The following is a 27,994-nucleotide window of genomic DNA, read 5'->3' on the forward strand; positions in this document are numbered from 1 at the left end:
TCGCACTTGGTCCGCGTGGCCGCGGGGTGGGGTGGGGTGGGGTGGGGGTGGGGGAGGCACGCCCACATTTTCGACATGAAATGGCAATGAGAATCGCTCAATCACATTTTCATCCCGCTGGTCACAATATGCGCATAAATTCATGATGACTGTCGAGGCTCGTCGCGGCGGTCGCCGGCCAGGGGGTTAAAAAAAAAGAGTGGGCGGCGGCGAGGGCGGCTCGGTGGGCGAGGCTCGAGGCCGCTGGCCGGCGGGCAGCGCTGTCGGGGGCTGGGCGGAGCACAGTGGGCCAGAAGACCGGTGGAGGCGGTCAAAATCCCGGACGGGGTTTGAGCCCCAGCCCCAGAGTCGCTCGAACCCAACGTGTGACCCCACCAATGGGTTTCTCTCCGAATGAGGAATCCATTGGTGGGGTCACACGCTCCGTTCGAGTCCTGTTTAGCGACTCTGGAGCACAAAACGTGTCTAGAGTTTTGGACGCCGGCGCCGGTCGTCTGGCCCACTGTGCGGTGCTGGCCGGTGCTGGCCGGTGCCCGGGGCCTCGCCTCGGGCCGACCTTCCCACCGCAGTACATGCACGCGTATTTACGCCCACCATTCACATAACAATGGCCTCAGGAAACACGCCCCCCCCTCCCCGGTCCATTCCACACACGCGCCCCGCGTAATCCCCCTCCCCTCAGCCTGTCCCGTGTCCGTGTCCGCCTCGCGCGTCACTTTTCCCGCTGATCGCTCCCATTTTCACTCTTCTTCAGGGCCGGCAGAATTTCCACGAGCCTCGCCAGCAAATTAGTTGTTGCTGTTTGACTTTGTCGAGAGCGCCCATACAAAGACGGCGGCAGTGGTGGGTTAGGCCGCGCAGGTAGGCAGGCAGGCTTGCCACACACAGAGCGCTGGGGAGAGAAAAAAGAGTTGATTTCTGTTTGCAGAGTGTGAATGCTCCAGAGACAGACAGGCGAGGCAGACAGGAGCAGGATAAAAAAATACTAGACCGGGAAACAGTTTGATGTTTGTGCTTGCCGTGGAGAGTAATTGAACGTGGGACGAGAATGAAGGGCGTTGGGACAGTGCAGTGTGGGGGTTGGAGAAAGAGAGAGAGAGGCACACTGTGTGAGTGCGACGTGAGGTGTGTGTGTGTGTTGTGTTCTATGTTGTGTACCGACAATGGCCCGCTATTGAGTGCCACCACACTGCGCACACCGCGCGCGTGCACTTCTGTCCAGCCAGCCAGACTGGCGTGGACTGGCGTGGACTGGCGGGGATGGCGCGCAGCGCATAGCACCACCACCCCAAGCGCAGGGCGGCACCGCCCACGGCGGCCTTTAAAGCAAACAACAAAACAACAACGAAACAACAACAAAATGTGCAGCCTTCGAGCAGGAAGGGCGTACCGCTGCACCCTCGTTATCTCCCGGCGGAGGCAAAAAAAAGCCCAGACCGCGGCGGCGGGAGTCGAACCCGCGACCAGAATGCCTTGCGCGCTAATAAATGGAATTTCCTCGCCGCGCCTACGCTCTAATATCGGGGAGGTCGTTACGGGCGGCTGCCTTTGAAGTCCGCCGGCCGCGCTTCGGTTTTTAATTCGGAAGGGGTCATTATTCACCTGCCGAGCTGGCCGCGGAGTTAATAATGCTCAGGTGCGACGCCATGCCACGCCACGCCACGCCCCGCCCCGCCACGCCACGCCCCGCCCGCCACGCCACGCCACGCACGCCCCGCCACGCCGCGCCCCGCCCCACCCCGCCCCGCCACGCTCGGCCAGCAGCGGGATGCTGACCTCATCAATCAATCCGCGGTGTCCTGCCTGCCGCTGCTGCCGCTCAGGACGCGGAGGCCGCGGGACGAAGTCTCTCTCATGTGGGCGGCCCGCGTGGGTGAGGGAGAGAGACAGACCGGAGGCCGCGGCGGGGTGACGCCGCCAGCGCCGCACGCACGCCCCAACGCGGCGGCGCGGCCAGGGCAGTGCCCGGGCCGGCGGACGCCGCGGCGGACGCCCCGCGATACGGCGACCACACTGCAAACAGTGCTCCCTCCCTCTCTCTTTCTCTCGCACCTCGTACGAAACCGTACAAAACGCTTCGTAGGGAAAGAGAGAGACAGGGGTCCTCGGCGCATTGTTGCGATTCGAATCCCCCTTCCACGTCGCTCGTCGCTTCCCTCCCAAATTATTGCCGCCAACAATAATTACGGGTCAGTGAAAATGGGGGGAGGGGGAGGGGAGGCCGCCGCCGGCGGTGCGGCTGTCTGGTCCGCGGACCGTCGGACTAGACCGGCTGAGAGGAGCGGGTCCAGAGCCGGACTTGAAGACGGGCGCACTGCTTCCGAGCAGCGCTTTGGACGCGCCGTCTCTCTCGCACGCACGGGGCGCGCCGTGGCGGTGCGAGAGACACGGGGTGACGTAGCGCTGCTGTTCGCGACGCAGCGCCCTCGCCCTCGGCTCTCTTCTTCGGCCGGGCGAAGGCGAAGGCGAACTTGTCAAAGAGCTCGCTGGGCGATAAGGTGCCGGACCCACCCGCCTTGTTTATTTCGTGCAGCGGGCTGCTTTCGGACAGCGCTCGCTCTGTCTCTCTCACACCCACGGGGCGTCTCGGGGCGTGTGGTGAGGGCGCGAGAGAGACAGCGTTCGGAAGCAGCCTGCAGACGACGCGGGCCCAACTGGAGCATCTCGATGCCAGTAAGGCATGATAACGTTCGCTGCTTCGCTGCTGGCTGCGGTTGGCAGCGGTGGCGGTGTCCGCGTGTCCGCGGCGCTGACGGGGACCTCGTTCGCGCACCGCGGCGCACCGCGGCGCACCGCGGTCCCAAGTGAGCAAACCGCGGCAACGCCTGTCTCTCTCGCACTCACGGGGGGCTGGGCTCGCGGAGTGCTGTTCGGCAGCCTGATGAACACGGCGCGGCGACTCGAAGAGTTCTCGCGCTGCTCTGGAATATTGCTGCGCGGCATTCCGCGAGCCATTGCCGAGCGGGCGAGCGGTTCGCGAGGAGCTTTTCTTCGCCCTGTCTCTGTTGCGACCCTGCAGGATGCCGCATGAGTGCGAGAGAGGCAGCGCCGTGGAACGCTCCTTCGGAATTATCGCTCGGCCGGGGCGTGTTCCGGAAGACTGCACTCCGATCGCGACCCGGTCCGGTTGTCGCCGCCGCCCCGCCTCTCCGCCGCTGCAGACCGAGAATTGTCGCATCCAGCATCGCCGGCCGGCAGGCCGCCACGCCGCCAGCGGACTCATTCCGAGAGTCGTTTCTATCGCTCTCTCTTACGCGTGTACGGGACGCTCCACGAGTGCGAGAGAGATAGAGCGACGGAAACGACTCTCGCAATCAGTCTGCAGGTTTTCAGCGATCTCCCGCTCGGCACTCACCGCACCGCTAGACAACTCGGCAAGGCCGCACCTCGCGAGTGTGTTTTGGAACGCCTTCCGCTCGGGACTGGAGAATCCCGCAGCAGAAATGTCCCCGCTCCAGACTTGGCGGGTCGTTTCGGTCCCAACAAATTCTCCAGGAGACGGCTGCGACGCGTGCCGCCGCTGGAGCTGGAACTCCCACGACGACACTGGAGGATTGGAAGAGGGGGCCGATAGGAAACACGAGTCGCTGCGACCCTTCCGTCTTATCTGCAATTAAGTCGCCTGTCCGGGAGGCTATCTGGGGCGGGGCGGGGCAAACACACCATTGACGGGTGGCCGGGTACATCATGGCGCCGCCCTCGCGGGCGATACCGATAGCGGCGGGTGCCTCAAGTACCCGAGATGGTGGGGTGGGGGTGGGGGCCGCGGGCCGGGCGATATGGAAGCCATCCAGAAACGTGTCATCGGGTCAGACAGAGCGGCGGCAGGGCGGCACCAGGGCGAGGGCGGAGGGGGGCAGAGGTGGCGCGGCGTCTACTCCGATACGCCTCGCCCCCGATTACAACTACCCCTGCAGCCTGCTGCTGCCCCAACCCATTTTTCCGTGCGATTTCTTTCTGGGAGGCAGGGAGAGAGAGGAAGAAATAAAGAGCGGTGGGTCGCCATCGCTCGGCGCTCGGCGCGACAGCGGCGGCAGCGCGACACCTAAACCAGCGCCAAACAAAAGGATGCCTGGCCGCGCCGCGGTACGTCACGTAGAGCAAATGTATTACGTTCGGGACGCGCTGAATGCTAGATGGGATGCCGGATGGGATGCTCGCGGATCGGGGAACGTATTGAAGGGCGATCAGGGCTGATGCGATATGTGTGTAGTAATGCCCCAACCCTGTCTCGCTGCCGTCAGGTTCCCACCGCTCCCTCGCACGCTCACACACGCACACACGCACACCTATACACACATATCACACACACACACACACACACTCACACACTCACACACACACACACACACAATGCCATGTGGAAAAATATTCTCGCGCTGCCGCCCTGGTGACGTCCGCTGTCCAGCCATGTGTAAGGATGCTAGGCTAATCACCAACACGAACTCACCCATTAATCATGAGGGCCGTGTGTGCGTGTGTCCGCGCGTGAGTGAGTGTGCGGGTAAGCTGTGCTGTATGGTGGAAGTGAGCCCAGCTGGCCGTGTGGTCCGTGCGGCATGGCTTTCACACTTCCATCGGCTCGGAAACTGGCGAGGGCCCGCCCTGCCTGGCCCTGCCACCTCTCTCTCTGTGTGTGTGTGTGTGTGTGTGTGGTGTGTGTGTGTGTGTGTGTGTGTGCACGCGCTCATTTCCTTGTTCAGGTCGGTCGCACAGTTGGCCGGGGCGCACATACGTTCAGCCAGAGAGTTGATGCATTGTTAGGAGAAACGAGTGGCTGCCTCCGTGTGTTTGGTTGCTGCCCAAAACACATACCGCTGCCATGCCGCTGCCATGCCGCTCGACCTACTGGGAGTAGCCTGCACACCTCTTCTTTTTCTTCTCTCCTTCTTCTCCTTCTTCCCCTCCCGAGAAATAAAGGCCGCGTCCAGCATTTAATCACGGCAGCGAATTACCGACCTCCACCTTTGGGGAAACTTTGGGCCGGCCGTCCCTGGCGCCGGAGGCCGTGGACCGCGTGAGGCTGAGCGAGGCTAGGCTGCGCGAGGCTAGGCTGCGCGAGGCTAGGCTGCGCAAGGTGCTGCTATTCGTAAAGTTCATCGGGAAGACAACACGCGCGGCTCATACAAAGTTACGGCGGCGGCCGGGCCGTGCCTTTTGGCCCACCACGCCCCGCCCCGCAACCCCCAGCCCCCTTAACGGGCGGCCCTCGTACTATATACCTTGACACGGATTTGGCCGCCGTGAATCAAAATGCCCTGCCTTCTCGCATCCGGGCCATCCGGGGCACCGCAGCAGCGCCGCAGCCCCCCTCCCCTGTCTCCTCCTCCCCGCCGCACTGGGATGTAAAGTTCCAGGGTCAACTCATCTGGCAAAGGGCCCTGCCGTCGCATTTAGGGTTCCGCCCCCGACACCCGCCACGGAGTGGGTGGTGGAAAGAGGGTCTGCCGACGGGGCCTTGGCCCAGACCCCCCGCGAGGTGGCTGGCGGCCAATCAGGCGGTGCAGACACTCGGTCGTATCCGTCACGGGCCTCGGGCCGCCGTGCACAATTTCCCTCGCCTTAATCGTGATCGCCAAGGCCGCCGTCGACGACGTCGCGCGGCGTGCGGGCCTCGGCCACCCACGCGGGGGCGCCGCACCTGGGCTGCATGCCATCACGACTTGTCGAAAGTGTTGCGTCAGCCTTTAGTTTCTCCCTCTCTATCCTCTTGGAGGGGCACGAAGGAGCAGACGACTCATTCCAGCACTCACTCACGCCCTGTTTGTCCGCTCTCGCAAACTCAAGACGCCAGACTCACACGTCACACACTCACCAGTAAAGGTCCGAGGTCGCTGCGGTCGACTCGCTCACGTGCTCCGCCAGCCTGTTTCCTCTCCCTTTCTCGCGGCTGCGGGCGGGCTCTGTTGTTTGAAGGCGCCCTGCGAGCAGCCGGCAACCGAGTCTGAAAGTGCTCGGTCTTCCTAGTCTTTGCCGCCCCCTAGCCTCTTGGAGCCCGCCACAGCAACCCGCCAACCCCGCCAGCCACTCACTCCGCCGCCCTTGCCGCCCTCCACCTCCCCAGACCCGCCACCCCCAGCCCACCACCTCACCAGCCGCCACGCCAGTCTGCCAGCCCCGCCGCTCCGCCAGCCCCCTCGCCTGCCCCTCCCCCCTTCCAGCTGCCAGCGCGGCTGCCCCGTTTGCTCCGCCAGCCCGCCAGCCAGCAGGGCAGCCCGAGCTGACGCCGGCCCAGCCAGCCCGCCAGCCCCGCCAGCCCCGCCAGCCCCGCCAGCCCCGCCAGCCCCGCCAGCCTGTCACAATGGAGCGCGGCGCTGGGATACGCCGTGTTCCGCGGCGCCAGCTACGCGCTTCCCCAATCGCTGCAAACTAACGTCTTTCTGCTGCCACCGTCTGACGCTCTTTCTGACGGCCTGACGGCCAGGAAGCGGCGTCGGGCGGCACGGTCTCCATTGCCACAACCAGAGTGCCTCCGCGGCGGTTTAGGCCGTGACAGCCACGGTGCCGGCGGTGTTGGCGTCGCGGAGGGCTTGGGCGATGCGCGGCGATGCGGCATTGAGTACCTGGCGCCGTTTCTGCAGCAATTACTCAGAAATGGATGCATTTAGCTAATGGGACGCCAGCCAACACAGCAGTACCCGGGCGGGGACCAGGACGGGGCTCCTCACGCCAACTTCCCCTTCTTCTATTCGTCCCGAACTTTACTCGAGAATCTGGAATCCAGTCAATCTCCACGAGGCGAAAGGGCCACGCAAAGACCACGCAAGGGCGAGGGGGGCGGGGGCCCGGCGGGGCGGGGCAGAGGGGCAGGGCACACGCCGAGAAAGCACTCAAAGGGAATGGACTCTGGACGCGACCGGACTCTCTGGAACACAGGGAACGAATCAGGCGACCTTCTTCGTCTCTCTAACTCATTTTTCTCCGCCTCTCTCTGTCTCTCTATCGCAACTAATTTGGCTCCTTCTCTCTCCGTCTCTCTTGGACACGCCAATCAGCGTCCAAACAGCGGCACCGCCGATTCTCACTCTTTTTTTTCTTTTTCTCGCGATCTATTTCACGGAAGCGTGACGTGCGACTCGTCTGGCGCAGCGCATTCGCGGAAACATATTTACTCGGAAAATTATCGGAACGGACAATGGAAAGCACATTCGGTCCCAGTCCCAAAAAACCATGGAGCATCCCATGAGTCATGGGACACCATGGGCCGATTTTTCCCATGGGGAAGATATCCCATTGATTTTTTGCACCATTTCCCATGGTGTTGAGCAACCCATGGGGAGATGCCCCATGGTGTGTCCCATGGGAGCACTTCCTTGCCATGACAGAGTGTCTAGAAAGATCATTGTATGAAGTGCCTCCGTCTGAGAGGATCATCAACCACTTTCATGTCCGCCTAAGGTGAAATTTTCACGATACAACCGATTTTGAAACTAGATTTTGTCTACAAGTAACCGTTGACATAATATTACCTAAACGTAAAAATTAGACAGAGACTTCAACGCATGGGCAGAAATTCCATCCCATGGGAATGGCGACGCCATGAGAAAGTTCACACCATGGAGAGGCCCTCCCATGGTGTTCATCCCGCGCCATGGGAAATCAGCTCTATTTTCCATGGGAGGCCACTTACCCATGGTGCTGACCCGCGTTCCCATGGGATTTCAGTTAGGTCCCATGGAATATGACTCATGGGATCCCATGCGACCCATGGTTTTTTGGGACTGGGCGCTAACGAGGCCCGGCGCGGTGCCCCCCCCCCCACACACACACACACTCACACACATACACACCTGTGCACCTGAAAGGAAAGCAGCCATAATGATTCCGGGAGCGGTGCGGTGCGGCGCGGCGCGGCGGGGACCTTTGTTCGGCCGTTCGTTTCTCCCTTTTACTTTCTCCTTTCAAAAACGCCTCATGTTCCGCCGCCATGGCGGTCCCATTTGCCGGGGCACGTCCACACACTCATCAGAGCGGCGGAGCGGCGGCGCCATCGCAAAAGAGAGGCAGGCGGACGAGGAACGGGGTCGCGACAGCATGGCGACAGCATGGCGACAGCCAAACCGCGAGAACCGATCAAAATAACGTCGCCACTATCGCGTAATGGCTGCTGCTAGTACCCAAACGAGGCCAAGGCTCTATCTTCGTTTTCCAGGGCAGCACACGAGGCAACACAGCACTGACGTGTTGTTGTTGTTGTTGTTGTTGTTGTTAATGTTGTTGTTGTTGTTGATGATGATGATGATGATGTTGTTGTTGTTGTTGTTGTTGTTGTTGTTGTTGTTTGTTGTTGCTGCTGCTGTTGCTGTTGTTGGGAGGCTGGCCGCGAGGAGCTCGGCCCGTCTGGCCTGGTGACAGAGCAATTTGAGACAAGCAGCCGGACTGGTGCACACGTACGGGCCGCACGGGCCGCGCAGGCTGTCCTTAGGGCTGTGCGGTTAACCGGTTAACCGGTTATTGCATTCGGTTATTTCATTAACCGGCCGGTGAAGTTAATGCCTTTTCCGGTATAAGTTAACCGAATAACCGACGAATACGGTTAACCGACCCTCGGTTAACCGGTTTTACCGTCATGCTTAGTTGCATCATTGTTTCGGGAGACCACCTATATTCTTAATTTATATGGAGTTTTCTTATTTTGGTAATAAAAACCTGTATATAATCCAAAGGTAATTGCTTTTTTAAAATGCTCCGATTATTTTATCGTGTTACACGCAATTTGTTTCGTAAAATTTCAATTTGTTTTAAACTAACCGGTTATTTTGAGAAATTGCAATAACCGGTTATTGTGAGTTTCTTTAAAAACCGGTTAATTTTGACAAACCGGTTAACCTGGAAAGAATCCGGTTATTTCAGTAACCGGTTATTCGGTTAGAATTCCAATAACCGCACAGCCCTAGCTGTCCTGTCCGCGCTGTGCTGGCCGTGCGACCAGTCGCCCCGCAGGCCCTCCTGTCCAGCGCTGTCCAGCCTGTCCAGGCCGCGAGGCGGCCCCTCCTACATCTGCGCCCCGCCGCCAGCCCTTCCCGCTTTTCCCGCTGAAAAAAAAGTGTGCGGCCAGTCTTTCCCACGGCGCGTGGCGCGGTCGCTAGCGTCACTGTCACCGGCCGGCAGGGTCGCAGGTTCAACTCCCCCTCCGAGCGACTTTTTTTTTGTTTCTTTGCGGCTTGTTTGAAGGAATGCGGCGGACGCGCCCCGAAGCCCGCTTGTTAATTAATTGTTGCTGCCTGGCGGATGATGGCCTTGCAAATTGATGACGAAGATAAAGCGTGGGCGGGGACAGGGGGACAGGCGGCGCGGCAGCGGGGGCGGATTATAAGCCCGCGCTCTGTGGCGGCCCACCGCGCCCCACCCCCACCCCCGCCCCGCGCCGCCACAGCGGGGCTAAGATCGGCAGAACATCCGGCGTGCCGCCACAGCGCACCGCCGCGGAAGGGTTGGCCAACCTTCGCGCAGCGAACACGGAAGCGGCGCGAGTTTGGCGCCGCCAGGGCTGCCAACCCCGCGGCGGATAAATGTACGGAGGAAATGTGAAGGAAACGGGACACGTGTTGGCGTGAGAATGAGGAGCGGAAGGTGAAAAAAAAATTGTTGGAAAAGTTGAAGGGAATCGAGTGGCAGCCCTGAGGGCCCCGAGGGCACCGGAGGCAAAGGGCTGCTTCGCGCCCACTCAGGAGGTGCGGGAAAGCAATTTGGACGAAGTTGAAGCCTCCGTTTGACATTCACGTCAATCGCCTTGTGGCTGTGGCGTTCCACGACCGCCGCGTCACACGTGTGTGAGTGTATGTGTGTGTGCGTGTGCGTGTGTGAGTGTCGGTACCCCCTCTCCCTCCCTTTCCCCTGCGTTTGTTGGGTGTCGCTCGCAAACACAGAACGTAAAAGGAGGGGCTTGAGAAGGCAGTGCAGAGTAGTTGCACACCCTGCCGACTTTCATCATAAAGAGCGAGAGGGAGGGGTAGGGGAAGGGGTGGGGGAGGGGGAGGGAGGTGAGCCGCCACGCCCCGGCTCTGCGAAGTTCCCGCTAACCGCATGCTAAGTGCCTGCCTGGCACCCCACCCATGCGCGCGCGCACGTGTGTGTGTGTGTGAACAGCTTGCCGTGCAACGCGCCGGTCTGCGGGTGTTAGTTCTTGAACCGGTATAAGTAAGCAGGCGGCAGTGACTTGGCGGTCGCGCGGTGGTTGTGGTGCTCTGCTTATTAAGTGGCCCAGCCTCGCCCTCCGAGCGGCTTGAACTTGAACTAACCACCAAGCACCCCGTAGTGTTTGTGCCTAACGCAGACTGCGGCATTTCGAGGCGTTTCCATTGGACTGGAGGCGGCCCGTGGTGGAGTCCGCGAACCATCGCGCGCCACGGCGGCGCTCAAGATCGCCCTGTGCGTGCAAGTTCCAGCTGCTTGCGGACGAAATACTAAGAGACGCAGACCAAGCAGCACGCAGCCCCGCGGGAGACGCGCGGTACCTCGCTGCGGCCACGCAGTCAGCCCCCCCCCCCTTTCCCACTTTCCACCCCGTGACACACTACACCCGCACACGCCGCGACCACCCTCAAGGGTTGCGCTGCGAGGTCCCGATGAAGCCCCGCCACGCCCCGCCACCCCCACCGCAGCAAGCGCTTTCCAGGGCGCGAAACACTCTCTCTCTCACACACACACACGACACACATACACCTACACACAAACACAAACACTCCAGGTCCAGCCGAAAGGCGAAGCGAAAGCAGCCGAAAGCGGGTCTCTCCACACTGTCACGTCCACTGCGCGTCCAGGCGTCCAGGCCCGCCACCCTTCCACTGAGAAAGGAAGGAAGAGAGAGCTCTGTTTTGGGGAGCAGACCTCTCGGTTAAATCAGTTTAATCATTCACACGAACCCGCTGCAAAATTTCTCAGCCCGGTCCCGCTGGAAGAGCTGCGTCCGTGGTCGGAACTAAGCACTACTCACAACTTTCGAGCGCGTATGAACGACATTGTGGCTTTTCGAGGTTGCTTTCGATAGATTTGCTAAGCCGACCTGTCCCAATGGGCCGCAGCCTGCAGGGACGGGGCGGGGCCGACGGGGACGTCTGGTTAGACTGGTTTCGAGAGTCGTTTCCATCACTCGGTCTCTCTCCCACTCATTGGAGGGCCCCTAGGGCGTCCCGTAGAGGAGAGGGAGAGAGACAGAGCGATGAAAGCGTCTCTCGGCCGCAGACGGAGGGAGAGCCAGTGGGGCCGAAGGCTGAATAATACAGTGGGGGAGTCCGGAGGGCCGAGGGCCGCCGGTGTGAGTTTCTAATCGGAGAGCTTAACGTCGCCGTCGTCGACCTCGTCGCCCTTGCCTTCTTTTCCTTCCCTTCTCGCCGCTTCTCGCTCGGCCTGAGTGAACTCGACCTTGTTGTCCTGTTGCAGTGAAACCGGAGGGCCCGCCGTCGCTGTCGGCCACCAAGGCCGCCTACGACCCCGGCGAGGTGCTGTACGCCACCTGCAGGGCCAAGCCCTCGCAGCCCGCCGCCGACCTCAGCTTCTACATCAACGACAAGGAGGTGAGGACAGGGACCGACGGGGACCGACGGGGACCGACGGGGCCGGAGGGAGGCAGGGCCTTGATCTACGCGAGGGCGTGCACGAATCGCGCAGGCACTCTGCAAAGATTTAAAAATCTTGTTCCGAACCCAAATTAAATTGCACCCCAGTCGTGGTGCGCACCGACTCAAGCGGGGGGACTCGCCCGCTCGCCGCGTCAGACGCGATGCACGAAGGCTTTCATTTTAATGCTGAATGTTGCCTATAAACTCTGAAAAGAAAAGGCAGATGCCGCTGCTGCGTCACTGGGCGGGCCCACGGCGAAGATACAAATAAAAATAATAACGCGAAGAACGAAGATAGACGATGATAAATCACGAACGACTTGTTGCCATTCAAAATGGAACGATATTTCAGTGCCAGCCGGGGGGGGGGGGGGGGGGCAGTCGCACTCCATGACATCACCCGGCGAACAAACAAAAAACCGCCACAAATACTGGAGACTCGAACCCGGGACCCGAGGTTGTGCAGCTGGTCGGCCGAATGGGACGTCGGCGAGTGGCGAAGCGTAAATCTCTTGCCGCTCTCCAGCAGCCGGGGCGGCCCGCGCCTCGGCCCGCGCCTCGGCCCGCGCCCGCCACACTTCGGTAGTCATCGGGACTCGTTCGGAACTCGCTCGGGGACTCGGGGACGCCGTCGAGGAGCTTTTTTTCATGCTTCCAAAGGGTTTTCTCGGACTCCTTAACGCCCTCATCCTCCGGCCCCATCAAGCCCGAGGCTGTGTGCTGTGTGTGTGTGTGTGTGTGTGTTGTGTGTGTGTGTGTGTGCGCGTGCGTGTGTGTGTGTGTGTGTGTGAGTGTGCTTGTGTGCGTGCGGTGAGCGCTCCGCCCGGCTGCGCGCCTGTGAACAGCAGGGTAGGCAGTGCCGCCGCGAAGAGCTGCGTTGCGGGCAAGCATGCCAACCCGGCGCTCTCTCATGCCGCGCGGAGGCAGCGCGGAGGCAGCGCGGCAGCCGCCGTGGTTTCAGCGTTTCAGCGCGAATAGACAACGACAACGGGGAGGTGAAGCGGTGAAAGACACCCCACCCCCTCTCCTAAAAAAAAAGAAAAGAAAAATTGCTGACGTTGGTTGGGTAATGATTGCCGAGTGGCGGAATCCGGAGAGCCACGGCGTCGAGTGTTGCGTGTTCTGTTCCTCCACCTTCCGTGCCGTGAGAGCGAGCTGTGCCTGCAGTGCCTGCTGTGCCTGCTGCGCCGCGGCAAGCAGGATACGGCCTGGCACTCACACACACACACGCACGCACACACACACTCGATGTCGAAGGACAGCCGTGCCCTCTGCTATGACCTCCTCATGGGTCCCTGCCACGAAGCGGGAAACTCGATTGGCAGAACTCTTTTATCACGCGGCCACCCGACCCGGCAGCTCCCCGCCCCGCCACCGCAGTGTCGCCGGCCCGTTCGGCCAAGTTTCCCTTCCATCAAGTCAGATCAAACTTTGTCCGCATTCACGCGCGCAGCGGAACAAATGCATTAAATAACGGAGCGCCGCCGCCCCACCCCGCCCCGCCCCGCCCCGCCCCGCTGCCTCTCGCTCGGAAAAACTTTCATTCGGAAAAGTGTTTATCTGGCGGCGCGCGGCCCCCGCCAACGGACCAACAAGGCCCCCGCGATTTTCACTGCCCCGGTTTCCACTCGACCTGGCCCACGGCCCCCGCCGCCTCTCCGCCGCCTCTCCGCCTCTGATTGACAGCAATTTACATGCAATATGGCTGTCAGTGGGGGCGTCTTGTCCCGGCCGTCAGACCGCGGGCCCGCTAGAAGTCCCGCAGACCCGCACACCCGTCAGGCACTCAGAAATAATAACAATACTACGCGCGCGCCGTGACGTGCGGCTGTGCCGGGCTGTGCCGGGCTGTGCCGGGCTGTGCACACGCTTGAGCGTGCGCGTGTGTCTGTGTGTGTTTTGTGACGGTGAGCCTCGGCCCAGAAAGACGGCAGTGGCAGTCTCTGCGAGTCTGCAGCTCCCCGGCTGCTGGGGCTTGGAGCGCTCGGAGCTCGACTCGCAGCGCAATGGACCCTTCACTGCTGAACCGCAACCACCCACCAACCCCGTCGCGCTTTTATTTTTGCATGAGTTTTTTCTCCCCTTTTTCCTCCTTTGTTTTCGTCTGTGTAGTTTTAGTGCGAAATAATCGTGTTTCACAGGCTGGCGGCGGTCGGTGGCCGCACCGCTCGTCACGGCAACCGTTCTGCGTGTGTGATCCGCCCCCTTCCCCTGGGCAACCCGCCGCGGCGGCAGCGCGCTCTGGCGGATTCTTTATTATTTATCGCGAGGTTTGTCTCGTCGTGCGTCGGTGTTTATGGCGAGCGCGGCGTGCGCTCTCAGGGAATCTCGTAGAAATCTCCGCCGCGAAATGACGGAGTACTCTTTCTGCGACTTGGCAGGGGAGGGGAGGGGAGGGGAGGGGAGGGGCAGGGTTTCGCGTGACTGACTGACTGACTACCTGCCGGAAGTTGCGTTGCAGGCGGGGACGCGGGAGGCGCGAAAGGGCGGCGAGGGGCGGCCTGATGACGCTGCACTGCGCTCCGCTGCGCCGCGCTGCGCCGTTGCGCCGCGAGTCGAGTTGGCTCGCAACAACTTTATTCCAGAACAGGCGTCACTAAAAGACTCTGATGAGAGCGCAGGGAAGACGGGCCGGCCCCGAAGGGGCGCGTAAACAGGGGACTAGAAGTAGTGCGGGACCAGCCCGGCCCAGCCGGGCCCAGCCCAGCCCCGTGGAGCCGGTGAGTATAAAGTGCGGGTTTATGCCCTGCCCCGCGGCCCGCGCCCCTCACCCCTTCCCCCACCCCCTGGCACTCCTGCAAGTTATTCGCAAGCAGTTGCACATGAGCAAACTCTCGGCTGAAACCTTTTTATGGCCTGCCGAAAGGAAAACTTTCTGGTGTCCACCGGCGTCCTCGCGTCCCTTGTTTTGCTGTTTTCTCCTCCCCCTTTTTCCCCCCTTTTTTGGGTCGTGCAGGTGAAAATTCGTGAAAGGTGGGGTCGGGGGCCGGTCGTCACGGCAGGCCGTCACTGCGTTTTTCTCTCCCCAACGGCCGCCACCCGCACGCTTGGGATTCAATCTCGTCCGGGTTTTCCGCCGATGGGTTTTTGCCCGAAAGATGCTTCGGGAATCTCGGGTTCCCCCGCGAAAGCGGAGTACTCTTCGCCTTGGCAGGCGAGCGAGCCGAGCGGGTGGGCGGCGCACACTCGTCTACCTGCCGAATTCGGCCGGCGGGGGCGGTGGGGGCGGCGGGGGCGGCGGGGGCGGCGGCGCAGAGCCTCCGCTGCGGGCGGGCACTCGAGGCCGAAACGTTTTACCCGGCGCCGTCTGGGCCGGGAAAGGGGGCCGGGCCCCCCGGGGCGCTGGGACTGAATAGTGCGGCCGCACTGGCCCGTCGGCCACCCAGCCCGGGGGCCAATAAAGTGCGGGTTTATGCCTCCCCGGGCGCCCCTCCCCTTCCCACCCCCTGGCACTTCGTGCAATTATTCGCAAGCAGTTGCACAGACAAACTTCCGAAACTTTTTAGGGCCCTGCCGAAATGATTTCCCCCGGGTGCAGCCCGGGCGTCGGCCCCGTTTTGGGCCCCCCGCGGCCGTCGGCTGGGCCTCGGCAGGCCTCGTGCGGGTGTATGGGCAGGCCGAGCGTTGTCTCTCCGACGCGGGCAAACCCCCCTGATAAATCCCGTCCCGAGCGGCCGGTTACCCGATAAGGTTCGGGAATCGCGGTCCACGGGCGGAGGTCGGGCAACGACCCGGCCGCGTCCGGGCTGGCACGCTCGTCTTGCTCCCCAACTCGGCCGGCGGGGGGCGGCGGGGGCGGCGGGGGCGGCGGGGGGCGGCGGGGGCGGCGGGGGCGGCGGGGGCGGCGGGGGGCGGCGGGGGGCGGCGGGGGCGGGGGAAGTCCGGATGGGTGGGGGTGGGGCACCGGCACGGTCCAGACTCGAGCTGATGGGCCGCCTTTTATCTCAGAGGAAACGGGAAGAAAAGATCCCGTCCCGTGCCGCCCCGCCCCGCCCCGAGCGCCGGGCAGACGGAGCCGCCAACTCGGGGAAATCTGATTCTCTGTCAGCGTGCACACACGCACACCCACTCACACACACAGACACATGCGCACTCCTCACGTTCGCCGTGAAGCCACAGGCTCGCAGGGCGTGCAGGAGCAGCCCCGCAGCCCGATGTCTGTCTGCTGCCTTGTGTCTTTAGCCCTTCAGCCAGCGCCGTGGCTCCGCGCCGCTCCCGCTCCCCTTCTTATTCATTTTGCATTGCATCCTCCTCTGCGGAAGGTTGCGCGTCTCGGATGGCATTGAAAAGCTTTGAATACGTCCCGCCGGCGTGCAGGCGTGCACCGCGGCGGCGGTGCGGTGGGGCCCTCGCAAAGGCCGCAGCGCGTCGCAGCGCGCCGAGTCCCTCAGGGACGGGGCGACAGGGGTAGCTACGATTGGTTCTGCTGCCCTCGGCCGCGAGGGTCTGACTTGCCGCACCAATCCCCAGCCCCTCACGCCTCGCCCACGCTCACTCACTCACTCTCGCGCACGCTGGAAGGAACCCCGCACACATTATGTGTCGCTGTGATAAAACTTTTTTTTTCCGCGTGTGTTGAATGATAAATGACGGGAGCGTCGGTGAAGCCTCGCTGCTGCACCGCGGACGAGAGAACAAGGGACAGCGAGGTGGAGGCAGTGAAGGGGTGGCGGGGTACCCGCCTGCAGACTGATTCCGAGAGTCGTTTTCGTCGCTCCGTCTCCCTCGCACTCATGGAGCGTCCCGTACAGGTGCGAGAGAGACAGAGCGACTCTCGGAATCAGTCTGCAGCGCTGAAAGCAGCTGGCAGCCGTTCCTTGAATGCAAGAGCGAGGCGTAGTTTGCGCGCTGTCTCCCTTTCCCCGCATCGGCCGCATCGCGCAGGAACGCGTCCGGGAGTTGATGCGTGGCACGGACACACCCCGCCCCGGATTTCAGAAACTCGCTCGCTGTTCCGCTTTTCCCAAAATAAAATGGACGAAAAGTCTTCTTTTGTCGAGTGTTGTTGCATTATATAGACCGTGACGTCATGGCGGGAGAACGAATAACAACGCTTAACGCTTCCCTCTGTCGAGTTTTTTTTCTCGGTTTTGCTTATTTTTTGTTCCTTTTGTTTTTCTCTTCTTTTAGAGACATGTCAGTTAGTCGGTAGGTTCGTTTTTTTCTCTTTTCCCCCTCCGCACTTGAAATAGAGTGTTTGTGGCGGGCTGGCGGCGTGCTGCCCCGTACCGGCCCGCCCGGCGCCGGGCCTGACACGCTTTAGCACTCAGCCGCGCGGCGCGCGCAACGACCGCGTAATTATACTTACATTGCAATGCATGCGCCAAACAGTGCAAACAGTGCAGCGCGTCGCTAATTTGGACCATCGACCCGTCGGCGTGCCCGTCGGCGTGCCCGTCGGCGTACTCGGCGGCGTGCTCGGCGGCGTGCTCGGCGGCGTGCCCGTCGGCGTGCCCGGCGGCGTGCCCGTCGGCGCCGTCGTGCTCGTTCATTACGCCGCAAAATGTCGCGTGCGTGTTTTTATTTGTCTTCATCACCATTATCATCACCTCGCCTTGCCGGGGGGGATAAAAATGCCGCTCCGGGCGGCGGCCCCTGGGCAGCCGCTGGGCAGCCCCCTCTCCGGGGGGACGCACTCGCGGCCACCGCGTCGCTCGAACGCGGCCCGCCCCGCCCGTGCACGCACGCACGCACGCGCTCGTTCGTCACGTTTGTTGTCCCTGTTGTTGTGCGTGTCTCGCACGATGCACGACTGCCACGCGCAGCGCCGCGGCAGCGCAGCCCCTCGGGTCCGCGCACCACCGCCGCCCCGCCGCCCCGCCGCCCCGCCGTCGTCGGTGGGGTCAGGCAAGCGGAGCGCGGGGCGAAACTCCCGCCGAACCCTTGGCGAGGATCGTGAGGGGCCTCTCCGCCTTGCCCGGACGGCACCCTTACTCCAGCCTAGTGACCTGATACACCATCAACTCCGCCGAAAACAACTCCAAAACAAGTCCAACTTCCGGGAGAAAATCTCCCCTCCCGAAAACTGGCGCCACTTATTTTTGCGAAATCCCTGCTCCAGTACTGGGGGGCTGGAGCGGGCTGGAGCCACTGGGGCACTGTACACGGCGCCACACTATCTGCCTTCTCCCGCAGGATCTCGCATTACGTCATCTTCCGGGATCCATAATATATTGCTGGTAACGCACAGGGCGCCTGGGGGTGCGGCAGTGCCCGGGCAGTGCGTAGACACACACTAACACTAACTCAAACACTCACACCGACACACACTCTTGCACACCCTGTCCGCCCGGCCGGCAAGACGGTCGCCCCGCCGTCCCGGGACAAGGGGAACGAAGGGAACGAAGGGAACGCCCAGAAAACCAGCAGCAGGTCAGCCCGAGGCCGAGGCCGAGGCCGAGGGTCGCCCCGCCCTGTATCGCCCACGGGGCGCGGGGCGCGCGGGGGTTTGCGCGTTTAAAAGGCCGATCGTAATTAGTTTAATATTTACCAGATTGTGTTGCCGGGCCGCCGGCCTGCCAGGCCGCTACGTAAAGATGGCGCGGCGACGCGGAGGGCGGTGGCGGCGGATTGTGGCCTCGCTGTATCAATAGAGAGGGCTTTGCCGAGTTGACACAAAGTGTCTGTGCTGAATGCATTTAGCCTTTCCGGGGCGGCCTCTCCTCTCGCCCCGCGCCCCGCGCCTCGAGCCGTATGCCAATGGAACTGATTTGTATAGTTGGCGCCGCGGCTTGGCGGCGGCTTGTCACTCGCTTCACCACGGTCAGCTCAGCCTCTCTCCCTTTCTCTCTCTCCCAAAGAGTGCGGCACTGTGTTGGCCCCGGCCAGCTGCCCGAGCTGCTTAATCCTTCTGCTCTCTCCATTTCATTATTCCTCCCCACTTTTAACCTCCATCCCCTAAATTAATCTGGCCGTCCGGACAAGCTGAGATACGAGTAAAAATTGTCAGCAGTTCATCTCGGTTGTCACGAGGCCTGCTGCGGGGAGGTGGGGGGCGGGCGGCGGAGAGTGGAGAGGCCCTCTCTCGGCGAATTGAACGAACGCCGCGCGGAGAGAATTTTATTTCTTGCCAATTGCCTCTCTTGACGGCGCTGTCGGCCCGGTGCTGTCGGCCAGTCGGCCGAGGCAAGGCGAGCAAGCCGAGCAAGCCGAGCAAGCCGAGCAAGCCGAGCAAGCCGAGCAAGCCGAGCAAGCCGAGCAAGCCGAGCAGAGAGTGGTGATTACCTGCCGGTCCGCTGCAGCTGCCGTCTTCCGGGCGCTTGTTTGCGCCGGGGCCTATTGCATTGTAGCTGCGGCCCCGACACAATCAGACACTCACACACACTCACACTGCACACCCACACGCCGTTCGTATTTATTTCTCCTCGCAACAATTCATCAGCCTCGACACACGGCCGTAAAGTTTGAGTCGTCGAGGTCACGTCTAAAAAGGGGGGGGGGGCCTTGTTGTGCCTCTGGGCTGTCGGGGCCGCGACCCGGGATGCATCAGCCAGTCCCGCCATAGCGGACTGAATCCGCTCAGCGTTTCGTCGCTCTGTCTCTCTCGCTCTCATGGGGCGTTTCACACGGGTGCGAGAGAGACAGAGGGGCGAAGCAGCCTGACAGGGCAGCCAGTCCGGCCAGTCACACGGTGGAAACAGATTAATCACTGATAGAACTGGGCGAATGGGGGCTGGACTGCTGGACCCGCTGGGCGGACAGCGCTGGAATGGAAATGGCGGGAAATGGCACAACGGACGAAAACCAAAAAAAAGGTTGGTCGCAGGCAGCGGGCAGGCCGAGGCCACGCCGTGGCAGCCCAGCCCCGGGGAAATGAAATGACTGCGCTGCCTGCGACACTGTTCGCTTACCGGACTTTCACGCCAACGTCATTGGGCGCCTTTCGCTGGGTGCAACGCCTAACTTGAAACTTGATGGCGCGGCATGGCGCCAAGACGGCCGGAGGGTTCCAGTGCAGCGTATGCGCACCGCATGCGTGCTCCTGCCGCCATCCACCCTGCTGGCGGCCACGCCAGAGATTCGCCGGGGAAACATTTTCAAGCGCCCCGGACAGCCCCCGCCGCCGCCGCCAGCCGGCCCCCGGACCGCCCCCGGCCGTCGATGAATTTATGCACCCAGCCACTTGTTTTTCCAAATGTTTTCCAGATCGACAGTTCTGGCGCCACGCCGCTCTATTCTTCTTGCGGCATCCCATTTTAAAGGATACACATTTTTACGTCGGTTCCCCGATAACGCGCGCAGCGCGCACGCATGTAAAACGGTTCACCCGGCACGGTTACCCAAATAGAAACGGTACGTATCGGAAAATCCACTGGGATGGGGGGCGATGCCTAACCGCCGCCGTAGCCCCCGAACCGAGCTCGATTTTGAAAGGATTGTGTGTGTTTCTTTCTGGTTTGAAACGCACAGGGCGCGTAAGTGGCTTCGAGTAACACAACGGGCTGGAAGCGTACTCTGTGTGTGCGAGAGAGGCAGAACGGCGAAACGGCTGGGCGGAGAGCGCCGTGACGGGTAGGCCGTCCCGCCGGACAGCCGTGCGTTGCGGGCAGGCCTATGCCGCAGGCGCTCCGGCGGCCGGACTCCGCTTTCTCGCTCGCTCCCCGTCCCTCCCTCTCTCGCCCCTCACTGCAGAGTGGCGCGGTGCGGCGCGGCGCGGCGCGGTCCGCGTTCAAAGACTGGCGCGCTGTCTCGGCCGCACCGGGCCCGGCCGGGCCGCACAAAGGCCGTCCAGATAAGGCCTTTGGATATCAGAGGGCTCCGGTAAGCGCAGCGGCGCAGCGCAGCGGCGACGCCGTGTCACAGCGCCGCTCCGATTCGCCGGACAGGCGGACGGACGGACGGACGAACAGACAGACAGACAGACAGACAGACAGATCGGCGGCGGAAAGAAAGGCCTTCAAGATATCAGCTGGACACGGGGGCGGGGCCGGCGGCTCTTTGTCTCCGGCTTGGCGAGGGAGAGGGAGAGAAGGAGAGAAGGGGAGGGACAAGGAGAGGGACAAGGAGAAGGAGAGCGAAAACAAAGCTTACAATAGTATCGCGTCATAGCTGCTAATCTCGTTTCCCCTTTGCTCCGGTTCCTCCTCCTCGGAATTTGAACGCGCGCGTCTCGGCCGCGGGCAGGCGGGCAGGCTGGCGTGGCAGGCTCGGCCAGCGGCCTCGTCCCGAAAGCGCTTTGGTGCCCCGTCCCTCTCGCACTCCAAGGGCGAGAGGGAAGTGCGAGAGGGAGCGCGCGAGGGGCCGCTGCTCGGAATCAGTCCGCAGGCTCGGCTCGGCTCGGGCCACTGCTGCCGCTGCTGATGACAGTGTGGCACAAAGGAGGCCGCATAGGAGTGGTTGCGTGTGCAGCGATAGCGATGGGGATGAGGCTGGGCCTGGATGGTCTGGATGGGTACCGTGCGCCGCCATAGGCGTAATTCCTTTCCAAGCCCCGGGCCCGCGAGCAGAGCAGAGCAGGGCAGAGCCCTCTCTAGAGGTGCACCTGCTACGGGGCTCAGAGCATCGCCGCGCTGCGTCAGCCCTCCTGGCGAGGGGTACGACATCCATCTCTCTCTCCCTCTGCCTCTCTCGGGCGCAGTGGCGCGCCCTGCCGGCGGGTAACGGCGGCGCGCAACCAGACTAGACGTCCCCTTCACTCCGATTCACCCCGTCGGCAGATTATACGACGTCTGTCGGTCCGTCGGCCTCCATGTCTGTCCTGCTGACGCGCCCCGGCCGTTTTTACCGCTTTTATTATTGGCTGAGGTGATCCGCGCAGTATGGCGCGAGAGGCCGCGGGACGGGAACTGCCAATGCGAATCGCGATCGCGTCCGCGTCGGCGGTCCGGAGCGTCCGGAGAGAGCCGTTTCCACGGACGCCGAGCTGGACGCGGCCGCCTGAACGCGGCAGTGACTTCGGCGGCGTCTGGTTAGGTTCGGTTGCTCGGCGCGTTCGTGTTCAACAGGTTCACAGCCGCCCTCGCCCTCGGCCTCAGCTGCTCTCGGGCCTTGGCCGCCTCGACTAGGCGTGATGCTCGAGGCGCTGGTGCCCGCGGAACAACTTTGAACCCGAGCCAAGCAGGGCGTGGTGCAGGGCGTCTTGCAGGGCGTGGTGCAGGGCGTCTTGCAGGCCGCACCGGGCCGGGCCTCCGCCTGCTCGGCCTGCTCCGGCACGCCCCTAAACCAGCCCGTTTTATTCGGCCGTCCTGGCGGCCTGGCGGCCCGGGCGTTTGACGGCCAGGGGAACGAGGCCGGCGATACCGACGTGAAAACGGCCGCCATTACAACGGCTATAAAACATATGTAAGGCACCAGTCGGCCGGCGGACAGCGCCCTGCAAGAAGAGGAGGGAGGGGAGGACGTGCGGCCGCCGCCTGGACACGGACACGATGGACATGGACATGGCGTCGAGCGGCGCCTGCGGTGAGCACGCCTCGCCCCGTCAGCCCGGCCAGGGCCAGGCACCCTGCCCGGCCACCGTGGCGAACAGTTTCCGGTGTCAGCGTGAACCTATACCCCCTTACCCAGGGTACTATTTCACTAGGAGGAAAGTACCTTGCCCTAGGGGAGGGTAATAATTCCCTAGGGATATCATACTCATGTAGGGTGGGGGGTAATATTTTCCTAGGGTAACTTTACCCCCTCTAGTGGGGGTAATTTTCCACTAGGGGAAAAATACCCTCTCTCTGGAGGGGGTAAAAATTCCCTAGGAAAAAAATACCCATCACAGGGGGGTTATCATACACTAGTAATTTCTTACCCTCTCTCCGGAGAGAGGTACATGCCCACTAGGGTTAAGTTACCCAGGGGATCATAATTTACTAGTGAATTCGTACTTCCCCACCAGAAAAACGAGTGTGAAGATGAAAAAAAAAATCCACAAGCAATTAGAGAAAGCAAGTCATATACAAAATGAGTCAAAATAAATTCTAAACACAGAAAACAACTTGATTCACGAATTTTAATGTTTTCAGCACCATAGGTCATTTTTTTCTTAATTTTAAACTTTGCGAAATAAACGATGAGTTAGTCAGGTAGGTAGACGAATGCCCAAAACTCAGGAATGGGCGCCCGCTTTGGCTTATCCTTAGATTATGTAAAAATCAAATTTACTTTTTTAAATTTGATTTTTTTGAAATTGCGTGTGGAACGTGTCTTTCAACACCTTAATGCTCGTTTTCTGGTGAGGGAGTACAAATGCCCTAGTAAATTATTAACCCCTAGGTAATTTTACCCTAGTGGCCATGTACCCTCTCAGGAGAGAGGGTAAGAAATTACTAGTGTATGATTACCCCCTGTGATAGGTACTTTTTTCCTAGGGAATTTTTACCCCCTCCAGAGAGAGGGTATTTTTCCACTAGTGGATTATTACCCCCCCTAGAGGGGGTAAAGTTACCCTAGGAAAATATTACCCCCCACCCTGCATGAGTATGATATCCCTAGGGAATTATTACCCTCCCCTAGGGCAAGGTACTTTCCTCCTAGTGAAATAGTACCCTAGGTAAGGGGGTAAAGATACACGCTTACACAATAAGGGCGAAAGCGGCAGCCTGCACCTGAAAATCTGGCGGGGCGGCGGGGCGGTGAGGCGCGCCGCGGCGAAAGTCCCTCAGGGCAACCCGCCGCCACCACACCGCGTCCCGCCGCGCCCCGCCGCGCCCCGCCCCGCCGCGCCCCGCCGCGCCCCGCCGCCACCACACCGCGTCCCGCCGCGCCCCGCCGCGCCCTGCCACCGTCATGGGATCGTTGATTGCTCTTCTGATTGCTGTGCTTGGCTCCCTCGCCTCCCTTTGACGCGGGGCCAAGCCAAGTGGCTCAAGGTGTGGCGGCCTGGCGGTGGGTGGGCCTGGAGGGCGGCAATTTAACGCGAGGCATGACGGCGTTGCGGAGTCGGTTTCGCCGGTTTCGCGCGCGCCGCAAAGGACGCAATGCCACCAACGGCTCCTCAAAAAACAGAGAAGAAGGAGAAGAAGCGAGGGGTCAGGCGGGGTAGGGCGAGATACTTTGGCGCCTGTCTGCTGGCGGCACTGCCTCGCCACTGCCTCGGCTCTGGCTGCGACCAATGAGGTGTGCGGCCTCCAGTCTCACCGTGGCCGCCGTGGCGAGCGAGGCGACCCGGACGACATTTGTCTCCCCGCCCGCTGTGCACCCCCAGCCAGGGCGAGTTGGGGCGACGGGGACACCCCTCACCCCCAACCCCTCACGACCCCCGCAGCCGCAGCCTTTGCATGCTGCGCGAGTCGAACGCGTCGCCGCCTGCCGTGCTGGCCGTGCTGGCCGTGCCGGCCGTGCCGGTCGCCGGCGAGGGGCGAGGGGCTCGTGTCCGCTGGGACGCGCGCACGGCGCACGGCGCGCGGGGCGTGGGCGTGCCGGGATTCCAATATAACACGGCGGGGACGTGGATTGTGGCCTACGCCGCCGTGGCCGCACCGCCGCACGCTCCCCCCAGGCGTCTGGCGGCGCCGACCGCGCCGACCCCGCCGCCCGGCCACGGCGTCGCCCTGCGTGCTACGTGCCCCGCAGGCGCCCCAGGAACCCACCAGAGGTCCACCAGGCCAGGATCTTGGACCGCTCGCTCGGCCCCACCCGCTCCGCCGCGCCCCGCCGGCCCGGCTCGCTACAGCTCATTGAATTTTTATGAGATTTCGATCTGTAGGCGTCGTGAGGATTGGGGCTTCTATTTCCTTGCGCCGCTCCGCGCCGCTCCCTCAGGACAGGGGCGCGACTCGCGCCGAGTCCGACCAGTCCGAGGCGACGGCCGACTTGCAGCGGGAGGGAGCCATGGAGGGAGCAGAGCGGAGCAGAGCGCCTTGATTGGTCATCGGCCTGGCCTGGCGCCCTGGCTCGGTGCTTCGGATTGCCTTTCTGTTTTCTCATTGTGCGCCTTTTTGCTTTCCCGCCGGCTGGATGACGCAGGTGGGCCACGGCATCCCCGAGGTGCTCAACACGTCCCAGGGACTGCTGCAGGCGCGCCTCGACCTCCACCTCCGCCTCACCGAGGAGCACTTCGCCGGGTCGCGCGACCACGACTCGCTGCCGCTGCGCTGCCACGCCGAGGTGCCGCACCTGTTCATCCACAACCAGTACCTCAGGCTGCCCCGCCGGACCAAGCAGCCCATCCCGGCCCGAGGTGAGCATTGAGGAGTCTCCGTTTAGTTTGGCCGTCGCCGCGAGGCGCGTCGTGACCGTCGTGACGTGGTGTCCCCCCGTGTGTTCACAGTGACCCAGCCCAACGGCGGCGTGCGACTGCCGGCGTCGGGCGGCGTGCTGCTGCTGGCCCTGCTCGGCGTGCTGCCCGGGCTGACGGCCACCATGAGATGATGGCCCTGCCTGGCCTGGCTGTGCCTCGGCCCCTGAGCACCCCGTCGAGGCCACCGCCGCGGTCCTGCTCCCTGGAGGCTGGGCCTGCGAGGCACGCCGGCCTTGAGTCGCTGCATTCCTCTGAGGCCCGATACCGCAGATCTTCAGTACTCCAGAGTGCCGGTCAAAGGAAAGGCCCCTCCATTGTGGAGGCGAGAGAGAAGCGCTGCCCGGCCGGGACGCGGCATGGTCTCTTTTCGTTCTTGACGTCCGTGACAGAAGACGGAAGAGTCCACATATGAGAGGAGGTGCGGTGTGCGTCCATGTGTAGTTTACACCTGAGATGGCAGTCAGAAGTCAGCCATGCTTGGGACTTCCCGGTACCCGGAAGCCTGAGACCTCTCGGTCCACCATTTGTTCGGCCAAGAGCATCTAAAAATTCACCTTTAGTTTATTGGGCTTGTGGAAACATTGATATCAATTCAAGATAATCTATGAAATGAAATGACATAATAAGACATTGATACACCCTTGCTGTGCAAGAAATTGTTTTCTTTCTATTTTCCTCACCTTCTATGATGATATAAGTCCAGCGCTTGTATGTTTTATTTGTGAGGAAGAATTGCTGGGTCTCATAACTATCAATTTGTTAAAAATCTTTTAAAAATAATTATGCATGAGTTGCATGTATAGTTTTTGTTTTATATGTGTCTGTCTTGACGTGTTTATACACTTCATTTGCAAGTCATGTAAAAATAAAGTCCCTTACAGAAAAGTGGTTGACACCTCAGATATTAAATGCTGGTTCACAATTCGAAAACAAGCCCCAGAGTGATAGAGATCTAAATTTTAAATCCTGTAGAAATTGACGTACACTACAAAGAATTGGTTTGTAGAGCCTCTTCTACTTAACGGTATGGTACAGAGATCAATCTGTCATGCTAAACGGTTGTAACAAAGGTGTAAAACTAGATTGGTTCCTGCAGCATGATTCTCTAGCAAATGTCACCATTAATGGTAATATAGAGCCCTCCTTTGTGTTATATGCCTTTCCAAATTTGAGAGTTTGTTGTAGAATTAATGTGGTAATTTATTTCTCTGATAATGTGAATAAGTAAATAAATATGTTTTATGTGATCTTGAACTCATCATTGTTGACAAAATTAGGATCAAAGGAATCTCAAATCAGACCAGTTAAGCTTGTGAAAGAAACATCTTTAGTTACTTTAAAAATGGAACACAGTTAAAATTAACGTAACAGAATTACTAACAAAACTATCCTCTAATTTTTGGCTGATTCCATCACATTGGTAACTTAAAACATGTCAAATGGTAAAAAAATAGCAAAATAAAATAACACTTCTATCCTTAGGTTAAAACAGAATATGCACTTATTCACAAGTGGTGCTGTATATGACCTGCCGACTGGGGGCATTGTGGAACTAGGGTTCATTTGAAACACTTTGTTCCTTAGATAGAGCCAGAGATTTAATTTCCTACAAATAAAATAAGAAAACAATGGAATTAGTTATAAAGATACTATTTGAAATACTATAAATTTGATTTTCATAATATGTTACCTCAGGAGTAAGTGTTGCGGGCCTTTTCCCTAAGACTTCTTGGATGAATTCTCTGCCCTTGGTTTGTACTACATAGCCACATGTGGAAAAATACAAAGCGTGCTCTCTCCATGGCTCATCAGTGGAAGCCCAGTCTTTCAGTCCTCCCCCACATTGGAAACAAAATGTCTTGTCTCCTAGTCCTGAAAAATAACAAAGAGCAAAATCATAGTATTGAAAATGGCAGCATCGTTCAGTTTTAGTTATATGTAAAGGGTGTGATAAAAACACTTACCTTTATAAAAGAAGCCAGCATCAGCAAGTTTCTGAGGCTTCGGTTTTAATGAACCAGGCCACTTGTCAAAGGATTCTAATCGGGCTTCTAGTGTGATGTATTCAGGGTAAGCAGGGCTGTATCTCCTGCGGATTCCTAATTTTTCAAGGGATGGTACAATAGGACAGTTATCTGACTTCCTATTCTCATAAATTCCACATGAATCAAAGGCACAAGATTCTAACAAAGGAAGTGGTGGCGGTGGACCAGAAGGGTCAATAGCAACATTTCCTACATCAGAGGGATGGCTTAAGAAGGGACATTTTTTCGACCATTTTTTGTGTTCTTCAAAAGGATTATCTTCTTTCTCCCAGCGTCCCACTTCAACATCACAGAAGGCACAGCATACAACATCTTCATTCTTGGTAAACCAGAATCCTGCCTTAGCCAACTGTCGAACATCAACAGTATTTGAGGGGTAGCCTCTATATGACCCAAGTCTTTGTTTCTCATCCTTGAAGTTTGGATTTTCACTATGAGGTATCAAGATCCTTAGATTTGGAGGCATCTGCAACAAAGAAACATATACAATGACATCAAGAACTGAGGTATTATGACCTAACAAAGTAAGCATCTTCAGACCAAGGCAACCCACAACACCCCCCCACCACGCTCGTAGCCAAGCCTGCCGAGGTCGAGGGATGCACAACGCAGCACACCATCAACATCAGATGGAACTGCAGAGAAATAAATTCAACCGAAAATCAGGCACAAATCAAATATTTAGGTGACACGCAATGGCTTCAGACGGCAAGGCTCAAAGATAAAACAGGCAGCAAAGAACGGGGGTGGAGGGGTGGGGTGAAAGCAGAACAGCTGGTCCAAAAGAAAGTCCTTTCAGCCCTTCATGATCAATTGCATGAACCAAATTCAGGACAACGTTATGAACAGATACTAACTTCACACTGTCGGAGGTTGCTTCTCCTTGAAAGACTCAAGACTCCAGGATTTGGGCTTAGGCTCCAGTTGCACTCCAGTAGAAGGCCTCCTTCCTGGACGCCCACGACGCTAGACCACGCCAACAGAATGCAACGAATGTCGATCCACTTGCAATACCCCTTCTTCTGACAAATATCTCACCGGCGATCCCTTAATTCTTTATTCCACACTTAATCAAACGTGAAGAGGGCGTTATTCAAAGCAAAACTAAAACTTGCTGCGTTTTAGTGTTGGCTGAGCTACCGTTGGCCAGACTGCAGGTGTTTCGAGAAGGCTCCGCTCGGTATCGCGACTGGATGAGAAATAAAGCGGTCGGCTTTTCC

At 59.9% G+C, this 27,994-nt stretch overlaps 2 protein-coding genes across 2 annotated transcripts in view; one reads left to right on the forward strand and one right to left on the reverse strand.

Annotated features, from left to right (window-relative positions):
• Nucleotides 1-25,976, forward strand: part of LOC117653432 — a 120,468-nt gene extending 94,492 nt beyond the window's left edge. Inside the window, exons 5-7 of the mRNA XM_034399090.1 lie at nt 11,383-11,516; nt 24,456-24,669; nt 24,760-25,976. Of these exons, the coding sequence (XP_034254981.1) occupies nt 11,383-11,516; nt 24,456-24,669; nt 24,760-24,860 (449 nt within the window). The 3' untranslated portion in view covers nt 24,861-25,976. The remainder of the gene's footprint in view (nt 1-11,382; nt 11,517-24,455; nt 24,670-24,759) is intronic.
• Nucleotides 25,977-26,033: 57 nt separating this feature from the next.
• On the reverse strand, nt 26,034-27,925 carry LOC117653441 (death-associated inhibitor of apoptosis 1-like). The gene is made up of 4 exons (XM_034399103.1): nt 27,632-27,925; nt 26,694-27,240; nt 26,420-26,601; nt 26,034-26,335 (listed from the first exon to the last, which is right to left on the reverse strand). Exons 2-4 carry the CDS (start codon nt 27,238-27,240, stop codon nt 26,282-26,284), a joined length of 783 nt encoding a protein of 260 aa, XP_034254994.1. The 5' UTR covers nt 27,632-27,925; the 3' UTR covers nt 26,034-26,281.
• Between the last annotated feature and the right edge of the window lie 69 nt (nt 27,926-27,994).

Source organism: Thrips palmi, unplaced genomic scaffold, assembly GCF_012932325.1.
Source record: "Thrips palmi isolate BJ-2018 unplaced genomic scaffold, TpBJ-2018v1 HiC_scaffold_10, whole genome shotgun sequence".
NCBI classification, from domain to species: domain Eukaryota; kingdom Metazoa; phylum Arthropoda; class Insecta; order Thysanoptera; family Thripidae; genus Thrips; species Thrips palmi.